The sequence below is a fragment of the Festucalex cinctus genome, chromosome 1 (assembly GCF_051991245.1).
Source record: "Festucalex cinctus isolate MCC-2025b chromosome 1, RoL_Fcin_1.0, whole genome shotgun sequence".
Taxonomy (NCBI): Eukaryota; Metazoa; Chordata; class Actinopteri; order Syngnathiformes; family Syngnathidae; genus Festucalex; species Festucalex cinctus.
In genome coordinates, this window is record NC_135411.1 from 21188261 (window position 1) to 21200450 (window position 12190).

At 39.8% G+C, this 12190-nt stretch overlaps 2 protein-coding genes across 3 annotated transcripts in view; one reads left to right on the forward strand and one right to left on the reverse strand.

Annotated features, from left to right (window-relative positions):
* yes1 (YES proto-oncogene 1, Src family tyrosine kinase) overlaps positions 1–2703 on the forward strand; it is a 35688-nt gene extending 32985 nt beyond the window's left edge. For both annotated transcript variants that reach the window (XM_077522753.1, XM_077522760.1), the window contains exon 12: positions 332–2703. In XM_077522753.1, coding sequence (XP_077378879.1) covers positions 332–540 — 209 coding nt within the window. In that variant the 3' untranslated portion in view covers positions 541–2703. The remainder of the gene's footprint in view (positions 1–331) is intronic.
* Positions 2530–11907, reverse strand: clul1 (clusterin-like 1 (retinal)). The gene is made up of 9 exons (XM_077522771.1): positions 11614–11907; positions 10350–10484; positions 8373–8521; positions 6506–6676; positions 5993–6425; positions 5291–5410; positions 5017–5216; positions 2963–3141; positions 2530–2871 (listed from the first exon to the last, which is right to left on the reverse strand). The coding sequence occupies exons 2-9, from the start codon at positions 10444–10446 to the stop codon at positions 2853–2855; spliced, it is 1368 nt and encodes a 455-aa protein (XP_077378897.1). The 5' UTR covers positions 10447–10484; positions 11614–11907; the 3' UTR covers positions 2530–2852.
* Positions 11908–12190: the final 283 nt, after the last annotated feature.

The following is a 12190-nucleotide window of genomic DNA, read 5'->3' on the forward strand; positions in this document are numbered from 1 at the left end:
CATCAGTTCAATTGTACCCATGTAGTGACAGATGTCAACAAGATCCTCCCCCCACACTCCTTGCTTAAGTTTTTGGCAGAATTTCCAGACCATATACGACAGCTACACATTAAATGACTGTAAAGTATCCCACATGAAACTTTTTGATGCGATGAATGTTTTTTTTTATATTTAGAACAGTGATATGTCAGCATTTCTAGCCCACATTAGCTGACGTTTGCTATGTCTCAAGTACATCCAAATCATTTCTGTAAAACATATTTAACAAATAAATATGGAATATACAAGTCCAGAGATGTAAACAATGTGGGCTGGCGTTATGCTTCCTCAGGGATGGTGAACCGAGAGGTGCTGGAGCAGGTGGAGCGCGGCTACCGCATGCCCTGCCCCCAGGGCTGCCCCGAGTCGCTACACGAAATGATGCGCCACTGCTGGAAGAAGGAGCCCGACGAGAGGCCCACCTTCGAGTACATCCAGTCCTTCCTGGAGGACTACTTCACGGCCACGGAGCCCCAGTACCAGCCGGGAGACAACCTGTAGGCCCGCAAGAGCCTCGACTTGGTACAAAACAGACTGGCCACGACACTGTGATCAATACCAGAGTAGTTAGTCCTCATTTCACATTGATGGCTATACTTGCAAGATGCAATGATGATTTGGTTTTTTTCTTTTTTTACACAATGACTCTTTTACACAATTGTCCTCCCTTTTTAAAAATATTTTGCTATAATAATTCATTGATATTGGGAGTCCAAATTTGTTTACATGTATTGTACAGTAGTTTGCGAATTGAATGCTTGTAGGCCAACAAGTTTTTTTTGTGTGTATGACAGTGCAGATGGGGCTTGATGCAAGAATGTACAGTATGTGCAGGAAAAAAATGTAGCAAGTGTGAACAGGTGGATGAATGACAATTTTGTTTTTTTGTTTTTTCATTTTGAAAATGTCTTTGACACATTTTCTGTTTTTTTAATCGCGCCCAAGTGCAAAAAAAAAAAAAAAATTAACATATTTTTTCTGAATTGGGGGATGAATTATGAATACATTCTGTGATCACCAAGTTTATTTTAGTTTTATTTCTGTCAAAAACTCAACATTTCTGTCCTTTTTAAAGGCCCGGTCTGAATGTATTTTGCTATTTTGTGTTTTGTAAACAACTGGACGTTTCAGTGGAAAGACAGTGTTTACACCCCTCCAGCCAATCGCAGAACGGGGGGTGGCGTGTCGCAAACGGGGCTGGGCGAACGTGTCAGCTGCGTGACGTCACTCCCGCGGCAATTTGACAGCACGCATGGATTTTTTTTATTTTATTTTTTTCACTCACTCGGAAGCTTACATGTGTGAATGAGTGAGTGAAAAAAAATCCGTGCGTGTTGTCAAATTGACATGGGAGTGATGTCACCCAGCGGACAAATTCGCCCGGCCCCGTTTGCGGGGGTGGGGGTTTAGGACAAAATCACCACCAAACATTAACATAAGCCCAGATGTGTAGACAAAGAAAATTTAAAGTGTGTAGTCCTGTATTTAAAAAGTGCATTTTCCTGAGTGAAATCGGCAGACTGGGCCTTTAAAGACCAAAAATTTAGATAATTAGTGCCAGTACAAAGAAAAATACTTTTAATGTTCAAGATGGGAATTTCCTCTGAAGTTTATTTTCTGTTAAATACTCAATATTGCAGTCATTTTTTTGGACATACTTTTATATTTTAACTCTTTGACTGCCAAAGACGTTTCATGATGATTAGTAAAAATCCAATGAATGGAATGTGATCTTTCATTTCGTAGCCACATTGTATATGTAGTAAAGGCAAACAATATTCTTTTTGCTTTGAGTTAAAATGCTCAAAAGCGGCCGGCACTGTGGATTTTTTTGTTTTGTTTTTATAACGCCTGGCAGTCAAATTAATCATGGCCAAATGCAAAAAGAAGCATTTTTAATATGTAAAATACACATCCTGTGAATTTAATTTTGTTTTATGTCTGTCACGTATTTTTCAGTAATTTTTCAGTCATTTTGGAAATCGATACCTATCATTGAGTTTTAATCATGCTCAAGTGAGTGCATGCTGGTCGAAACATTTTGCTTTCAATGTTCACAATGGACATTTCCTGTGACCAAGAAGTTTATTTTGGTTTTATTTCTGGCACTGAATTTTCCCATCATTATCTTTCAAACCATTTGAGGTACTTTAATAATTCTGAAGTCTTTAATTTCTGTCAAACTTTTCACAATTGCGATCATGTTTTGGTACACTTTCACATTAGAGTTAATCATGCCTAAGTGCAAAAGAAACGTGTAATAGATTTTTAAGGTGAGGAGGGAATTGTCTGTGACCATAGTTTTTTTTTTTTTTTTTTTAAGTTTCTATCAGAATTTCAACATGTCTGTGACATTTTTGAATGCCGCAATTCTGTGTAAGATCACATCATGTTGTTCTTTCTTTCCCCCCAACCTGTATTTCCTGTAGCTATCCTATAACTGTTGGTCCAGAGGTGCATGATGGGAAAGTTGCATACGAAAGCCAGCGGTTTGAACAAATATGTGAACTTTTTATTGTTTTGAATTGAGTTTGTGTCTGTCTGGGGAGACCCTAATATGTGATTGTTCCTAAAGGTAGGACTTAAAACTAGAGATGCAGAAAAAAAATAACTCAGAATTTTTGTACAGAGAAAAAAAATAAACGTTTTACTTGAAAAGTTGAATTTGAGTTTGCTGTGCTGAAATCTTGGGGGAGTTTTTACTGTAAACATCAAAATGTGACATTTGGATATAATGCGAATGGCATATTGTGGTTTCACTATCTGTCAACAGGTAAGATGTTTGAATTCTGTGGAGCTCTGTGATTGGCCGTTTACTCATCCTCGTGGTACCTGTCAAGCAACAACACAAATATCAATACAGTACAACTTCATAGTGTGACTAAATATTCTTGTGTGTCCTGTGAAATGTCACACCCGTTACCTGAACATCTCCTTGTACTTGTCGAGGGCCTCCTGGGCCACGTACTGAATGAAGGCCGGGTCCTGCAGGTTCAGCTCCCCCGGCACGGAGAAGACGAAAGGGGGAGAGTTGAGGATGTTCACCTCCACTTGGGTCTCCTCCCCTACTGACATGTTCTTGTCTTGGCTCTTTGGCGCCACCTGGAGAGCAAAAAGCAACATGAGGTACGCACTGGACATTATTTAGTACACTAATGTCATTACAATACAGTTGAAGAAAATGTGTTGTTGGTTTGTTTTTTTTAGCTGGATAGCAGTCACATAGTCACGTGAGACCACTACAAATCTTGTGAGACTTGAGTTTCCGCTTTTAGTATTGTTCGTTAACCCAATTAAGTGTAATAGTATGATGTTCAAACCAGGCATTGAACTAGTATGACAGAGGGGATCTAGTTCGGGCCCCGAATTTACATTGATTTGGATGTTTTTCACTAAAGTGTAATAATTTAAAAGACAATAACTACCTAATTTAATAAATTCTTGGTTAGCTTATTTTTGTAAATTAAAAAAATATTCCACATTTGACATGCTTTTGGGTAATAATTGGACGAGGAGGATTCTACTTAAATACAGTTAACTTGGATGTATCCCACCTCCTGCTCAAAACATACTAAAAACTTAATTTTATACAACAGTTTTGAATGCTAAAATTTTACTAAAGCATTGTAGCTATACTTGAAGCTGAGATCATTGTGTTAAGCTTTGTCAAAGGATTAGCCATTTGTTTTAATTTTGTCTTATGTTAGCTTAACGGTTTTACACATAAATCACATTCAAGCAGGCTAAACTGTTTTCTCTACGGTAAATAAACGAAAGAGACAGTTAATGTGTATGTCAAAGCTCTTCAAAAGTATTCTGGTTAATATTGCGTTAGTAGAATATGAGTACGTTTTTATCCATCTCAGGGGCGGCCATTTTGTCACTTGCTGTCGCGTGGAAATGACAGAGTTGCTCAGGTCTCAGGGAACAACCAATCACAGCACAGCTTCAGAAAACAGGTGAGCTGTGATTGGTCGTTGCCTGAGCAACTGTGATGTCATTTTCAGTCGACACTACACCAAATGGCAAAATGGACGCTCTGAGATGGACAAAAACAGATTTTGTTTCATAACTCATATCCCAAAAATGTATTATTAATCAGAATGTCGTGTTTAGACTAGTGAGGTCACATTTAACATATTGTCAAGAAACATTTACAATTTTTGCATTATATCCTCAGTCACTGCTGAATTTCTGAATGTTATGTGGAGTGGTTGTCATTGCACCCTCCGATGGACATAATTAGCAACACCAGTTCATTGAAAAACTGCTGTTTGTGTTCTGTCCTCACCAGCCAGGTTGGACCACTGGCCGTATGTTTGACACCCCCAGCTTCATCTCGTGGCAAGATACTTTTTCTTCTATCAGACAAGGCTATGGCCTAACTTAAAAGGGAAGTCAACCTTATTTGACAATAATTATGTTATATGTGCCCTCACTAGTCTGTGAACATGAAATTGGGATTACATTTGTTGAATATGAGTTATGAAGTAAAATCCAGCCATTTTTATCCATCTAAGGGGTCGGCCATTTTGCCACTCGCTGTCAACCAAAGATGACATCACAGTTTCTCAAGGCTCAGGCAACGACCAATCACAGCTCACCTGTTTTCTGAAGCTGAGCTGTGATTGGTTGTTACCTGTGACCTGAGCAAATATGATGTCATTTTCACTCGACAGCAAGTGGCAAAATGGCCGCCTTCTGATATTGATAACAAGTAACAACTGCTAAATTTGGCTGCTTAAGTCGGTTTCCGCTAATGCAATATTAACCATAAAACTGTATTTAGACTAATGGGGCTGCACAAAACATATTGTCACGATTTTTTTTTTTTTTTTTGGGGGGGGGGGGGTTACTTCCCTTTTAATGAAGCTCCTCCTTCAACCTAAGTCTTTGGTCGTAAAAATGGAGGATGTGGAGTTTGCTGTACACGAGTGGTCTGCGTTCAACAACTTCTTTACATCTCCTCATCCTCACCCTGGTGATGCGAAAGATGTTTTGAGTGTCCGCCCGCGCCACCCAGCCAAACTCGGCGGCCATGTTGCCCAGCCAGCCCAGCGTCTCGTCGGCATGGCGCCGCACGATGGACAGGACCTCGTCGTACTGCTCCCTGGACACGCCCAACAGCTGCGACACCTGCTCGAGCTCCACGTGCAGCTCCCTGACGCTGGGACATTCTGTGAGGGGTGGAGCGGACATCAGCCAGAGGAGGTAGATTTGAGTTGTTGGTTTTTTTTTTAAATAAACTTACCTGTCAACAAGCCCCCCTGACAGGCCTCGCACTGGCTCTGCAGCTGCCAGCACTCGGACGACTGCTTGCGCAGGTCTCGGCACAACTTCCTGTTCCGCAGGAGGCGTGGGAATGTTTTCTCTGCAGTCCAACATAAAGACGGACGTCATCTTTGGACATTACAACCATCCTAGGCCCATCCACAGGTTATTGTGTTTTATTGTTATAAAAACATGGAACCAACCGAAAGAAAGATTAGAGTGTCTTCTTTCATCAGGAATTTTTTTTTATGTATATTTCTGTTTTTGTTTTCCAGCAATTAGCATCAGAATATAGAAAAGTTTCATCATTATTCACAAACCTGTTGAAAACACTGTGAAAAAGAATTTGTTGCAACATGGCCCTGGTTGAACTCATACTCTGCTGCCACCTGCTGGTCGTTCTTTGTAATAACGACCCTGGCTTTAACTGACCTCTTCAGGTCAGAAGCTGCATCAAAGCCTGCTGTATACTCAATTCAATTCAAAATTTTATTTCATTCTTTAAAAAAGAAATGAAGGAGGACAAAAAAGTGAAACTTATATCTGCACCTGATCAAAATAATAATAATAATAATAATAATAATAATAATAATAATAATAATATTCCCTGCGATTGGCTGGCAACCAGTCCAAACATATTTACATGTTTGTTTGTTTTTTTGTTTGAATGAGTTACACTCACCTCGTTTGTTTTCCTCCTGCTGCGCTCCGTGAAGTCCATCAAACGCCTGCGTCACCACCGCCCCAAACTCCTCCACCACGCTGCGCCCAAAGTCGAAGAAGGAGTCCAGCACCTCCTCCAGGCCCACACCCTGCAGGAAGCCCGAGTCGCGAGCCGGGTCGTCGGGGGCCACCGTGGCGCTCGGCAACGGGGGGCCGCTAAGGAGAGCCCTGCGGACGGCCCGGTCCAGCCCGTCCCTCATCCTGGAGGCCAGGGCCGCGCTGCTGTTCACCAGCGTGCCCACCTTGCGAGTCAGGCGGGTGAATGCGTCCTGGATGCGGACCACTTCCGCGTCGGGGCTGTCCGGGTCCTGGTTCACCAGGATGTCGTCCGCTTCTACGGTCGCTTCGCCGAAGCTGAAGCCTCGGGACACGCGGCGGAAGAAGTTCTCAACCTGGCGTGGGAGAAGACAGACGGAAAATTGTGGAGCCTTATTCACGGCGGGTTTGGTGCACTATGAGGTGTTTGTCCCACTTTGGTCTGGAAGGTGGCGAAGCCTCTGCGGCAGGTGTTGGTGAAGAACGTTTTACACGCGTCCTCCAAGCACGGTCTGCACTCGTCCCACTCCGACTGTAAGGAGACCCTGCACTGCTCCTCGGCCTCCTGCAGCTTCTCCGTCACATCCTGAGTCAGTTGCGCCGCACCCTGGTGGAAGAGAGGAACAGCTGTTTTGAGTCTGACTCCGCCTCTTTCGGTTCTCCGAGGCCGTGGTTTTCATACTAGGGTCACCGGAACCCTTAGACATATTTAAATAAGTGCATACAGTAACAAATCAAACTAATAATAAAGCAAAATAATATAGAATTATATAAAATAAAGTAATTCATTCCCCCCACCCAAAAGGTTACAATTACCGAGCGAAGGCAGAACGGCACTACTTTTGTCTAAATGATGATCCTCAACATAGTTCCTTGGCAAAAAGATGGTGGGAAAGCACTACTTGTACCTGCAGGAAACTCATGTCCAGAAATTTCTTGCCACCAAGATTCCATAAGATGGTGACAAAGCACTACTTTTGTCTAAATGAAGCTCCTCAACTCATTTCAGACATTGTTGCTTGGCCCAAAAAAAGTGACGAAGATGGTCTAATTTGTGCTCCCCAACTCATCGCGACATAGTTGCCACAAGATGGTGCCAAAGCACTACTTTTGTCTAAGTGAAGCTTATCAACTCACTTCAAACAGAGTTGCTTGGACAAAAGATGGTGGCAAGGCAGAACGGCACTACTTTTGTCTAAACCATGATCCTCAACATAGTTCCTTGGCAAAATGATGGTGGGAAAGCACTACTTGTATCTGCAGGAAACTCGCATCCATATAATTTCTTGCCAAGATGGTGACAAAGCACTACTTTTGTCTAAATGAAGCTCCTCAACTCACCTCAATGTAGTTCCTTGGCACCAAACTGCTACAGGATGGCGGCAAAGCACTACTTGTCTAAATGAAGTTCCTCAACTCGCCTCAAAGTAGTTCCTTGGCACCAAACTGCTGCAAGATGGCGGCAAAGCACTACTTGTCTAAATGAAGTCCCTCAAGTCGCCTCAATGTAGTTCCTTGGCACTAAACTGCTGCAAGATGGCGGCAAAGCACTACTTTTGTTTAAATGAAGTTCTCAACTCATTTCAGACATTGTTGCTTGGCCCAAAGAAAGTGACAAAGATGGTCTAATTTGTGCTCCCCGACTCATCGCGACATAGTTGCCACAAGATGGTGCCAAAGCACTACTTTTGTCTAAGTGAAGCTTCTCAACTCACTTCAAACTGAGTTGCTTGGACAAAAGATGGTGGCAAAGTGCTACTTTTGTCTAAATTATGCTCTTCAACTCATCTCTGTATAGTGCCTTACTAAGAGGACACAAAAACGACCAATATGGGAGTTTTTCAGCATAGAATGGAGAAGTGATTCCAAAAATTAAAAAAAATCTTGGAGTATGTGGGGGAACACAGCGCATCAATCAAGACTGTTTTGTTTTTTGAACAAAAGGAATATTATTATAAATATTATTATTAGTTATTTGGGTTTTTTTTTTTAAGAACAAAATGATAATTTTTGAGAATACTGTTGAATTTGAGAGAATGCTACAAATTGGTATCGTTTCATGACTAAAAGGCATAATATAAGAATAAAGTCAAATTAAGAAAAAGTTAGTCTCTTGACCTAAAACATTTTCCAATCAGTGTGCCACACATAATTGTCCAATTTCATATAATTGTTCAGAAAATTATTTGTTTACTTTACAACAAATATGTCCTTGTGTTCATCAGCAACATATTGTGACACCCAGAGTCATTTAATGCTCTTCCACTAGATGGCAGTAGTTCCAATTAAACTTGTGCATGTACCTTTCGCTTGTCGCCGCTGTGACGTAGAGACTTCATGAGTTGCTCGTGCTTGCGCTCGTTCCTCCACATCACCTCCCTCATCTGGCCCACGCCGTACAAGGCGCGCTTCACCTCCTCGCCCACCACCTTCTCTCCGGCCTTGGACAACTCTGACAGGATGGAACGGAACCTCGTTCAAGTCTGCGTTTAGGGCTGAGGTGCTCTTTTTCTCCGCCTTTTTAATTGAATACACTTAGTTGGGTCTTTTTGATTGCCTGTCCATGCATCAAGTTGAAATTGCACATAGCCAATACAGTGGTGCCTACACATTATTATTGTGTTTTGGGGGAAGGCTGGAATGGATTTATGGCATTTCAATATTTTTAATAGGAAAAGGTGATTTTAAAAATGAGTGTTTTGAGTAGGGCTGGGTATTTCCGCCAACCTCACGATACGATACGTATCGCGATACAGGGGTCACGATACGATACGTATCGCGATACATATGTATCCCAATACTTGATCTTCAAGACGATACGTATCCCGATATTTCACATTCATTTACTTGCATTTTATAATAACAGTCATACCTAAAGGTCGTACCTAAAGGATATGTTTATTATGCTGGATGACAAAAATGTTTTTGTTAGTAGCTCTTCTGGTTTACCACCAAGGGGCTTGCCTGGTCTAAATGTGTACACACTGCAGAGCAAGGAGCAGTTTTCACAGAAACACCGGGAACATTTATTAATAGGCATGAGCCAATGTGAATACAAATATAAAAGTATTAAAATTACAGCTCTAGAATGTGCTTATTTGAACTATTTGGGGAAATGTAAACAGTAGGGGTGTTAAAAAAAAATCGATTCGGCGATGTATCGCGATACTACATCGCGCGATTCTCGAATCGATTCAATAATCGGCAGAATCGATTTTTTTCAGAATTTTTTTTTTTTTTTTTTTTTTTTTTTTTAGGATTCACACCTTGAGCATGGAAGAATGTTATATGAACGGCACATTAAGCCTTAATATTTTTATTTTAATGCTGTTCAAATGTGAAACAGATTGCAAACTGTTTGTGTACAGTGGCTCACGGTTATAAGCCTCAAGTTTTAGATAAATATATTCATACAAATCTTACAGTGTACATGTACAAATTTACTGATAGTATTTTCTAAATTTGAATGGAAAAAAATCGCAACAATCGACTTATAAATTCGTATCGGGATTAATCGGTATCGAATCGTGACCATTCGTATCGGGATTAATCGGTATCGAATCGAATCGTGACCTGTGAATCGTGATACGAATCGAATCGTCAGGTACTAGGCAATTCACACCCCTAGTAAACAGCATTTTTTTCATGGAACACATTCTATTTTGTTTTTTAGACAAAATATATGAAAATTGGTGCATTAAGACACGTGACATGTTAAGTTTATGAGTAAATAAATGTTGATATTCTTCCTCTACTTTAATTTTTCTTATCAAGACACAGTGTCCAATCACTGGTGAGCTAATTTTGCATTAATTGAAGGCAATTAACTTCAAAGACGCTGCTGGTTTTTATTTCTTAGGTACAATGCACGCTGCAAAGGCAAACGTTAACTGCCTATTTAAAGTTAACGAGCAATATCGATTCTGACGCCTGCGTATCGATACGTGTATTGTAATGAGGCTCGCAACGATATATTGCCGTATCGATTTTTTTTTAACACACCCCTAGTTTTGAGTTGGCGTGAAAAAAACTGAAAGTGTTTCTCAGCTTGGGGTGAAGATTCAAAGCCACTTTCATGTGGTGGCTGCAGTCTATTCTAGCCTCTGAACAACACTGTCTGAAAAATGATCATGTCAAGGCTTTAGGCCTCAAAAAAGTCCCTCCTCTCATGTCAGAGCCAAAAGGTAAGCAGAGCTGCATTCAATTTTGTCGGTTGCACAAATTCACAACAGCTTTAACTTCTGACAAGCGGTGCTACATGATTGTGTGTGAATTGTCACCTGTTAAAGTGTCTTCTGAGGCGTCTCCGTCCTCCGAGGCGCCGCTGACGAGCAGACCCAGCGACACCAGCGCCACTAGTGTGAACACGAGCTTCATTTTGGTGCTTTTTACGGTCCCGTATGGAAGGAGAACGTCTGAAAAAGACACAAACGCACGCACGCAGAAATGTTGATCAGCGGGATAATCGGATTTGAGCTTGTCTAAATTCCAACACTTGAGGGTGCTCAAGAGGATTAAAAAAGAAATAAAGAAGAATAAAATAGGGTTATTTTATATACGTTTATTTTTTTTAAATTATATTTTATTATAGTTCAACGCTAGATTTAATATATTTTTCACTTTATCTGAATTTAATTATTTATATTTTACTGTCATTAAATTCATGCTGTTTTGTATCATTTACTACTCATTATTGTATTAATTATCATTTTCATATTAGTAGATCAAAGTGTTATAATGAATAAAATGGTTATTTAGAATGTTATTTTTAAATATTTTATTATTGTTAAATTGTGCTATATTTATTGTATTTTTCATTATTTCTCATTTTAATTTGTTTTACTATAGTTACATTGAAATATGTTTCCTTTAATTAGTTGCCATTATTTCTCATGATTGTATTAATTAGCCATGCCTGATGATAGCTGGGATAGGCTCCAGCACCCCCGAGACCTTTGTGAGGTGTAAGCGGTTAAGAAGCTGGATGGATGGATGTATTAATTAATTTTTTATTTTTATTTTTTAATAAAACCATATTTTGGGGCATTACATATCAGTAATATCTATATTTTATTAAAATGTAATTATTTTAAATAATTGTTTAAGTATATTACTTATTAGCACATTATTATCATTGCCATCAGCAAGTAGAAACAATTATGTACAATTAATATAATAGAGTAGACAATTTTTAGGATTTTGTATTGTTTTATTATTTTATTTTATTGCTTGAGTATTCTGTTTATGGCATGTTATACAAGAATTGCACTGCAGAAATTGCATCATAACCATCATACATAAAACACTAAAGGTATTGTGCTTTTTTCTTCTTTTTTCATATTTGCACTGTATTAATTATTAATAGGATATTAATAATATACTATTAATATACTATTAAAAAGTTATTCTATTATTAATTAGCCACCTGCAGTTGGTTAATTTAGTGTATAGCCTTATTTCCCTAATGTGCACCCTCGCCGCCTCATTGGAACCAATGACAACATGAGCAAAGATGAACAACAAGTTGGAGGAAAGTTGACTTACCAGCCTGAAGATGTGCTGACAGAGTAAAACAGAAGAACAAAACACCTTGTGTGGCTGGTTCGCTCTATTTGTGCTCTTTCCAATCTGAGCGTGATTGGTGATCCTATTAGCGTCTTTGCTTGAAGTCCACGGGTCGTTAATCCTGCAGTCAGCCAGGCATCACTTTGTTCCCAACACTTTGACACACAACAACGAGATGTTTTAGGAACTGCAGTCTATTGAGGAAGTGCGTCTTCCACACCAAACTCATCCCACCATAATGGCGGGCCTTCCTCCAAACTGTTCACTGTTCAAAGTTGAACGCATACCGTTGTTATGTGCTTCTTAAATTGTTGGCTGATAGTGTGGAAACAGTTACGCATATAGGACGTCTTTGTGCTGCTCTGTCTTAGCCACCTGGGGGCAGTATAGGGCAGACAGATTACTTATTATTATTACTTATTAAGACATCTCAATTACTTCAGCTTAGTGCGCCACTAATATTAGTCATTCATAAAGAATATATGACTGCGAGTACTGTTAGAGTATATTGTAAGTATTGAGAGGTTGTTCTATTGTTTGTTTTCAATCCCTAATC

What these genes read in the sequence shown, in the direction of transcription:
- clul1 (XM_077522771.1), bottom strand. Translation starts at nt 10,446, where the DNA reads ATGAAGCTCGTGTTCACACTAGTGGCGCTGGTGTCGCTGGGTCTGCTC. An exon ending in ACAGCGGCGACAAGCGAAAG is followed by an intron (nt 6,677 to 8,372) that starts GTACATGCACAA and finishes CTCTTCCACCAG; the next exon opens with GGTGCGGCGCAACTGACTCA. An exon ending in ACATCTTTCGCATCACCAGG is followed by an intron (nt 3,142 to 5,016) that starts GTGAGGATGAGG and finishes TTTGCTCTCCAG; the next exon opens with GTGGCGCCAAAGAGCCAAGA.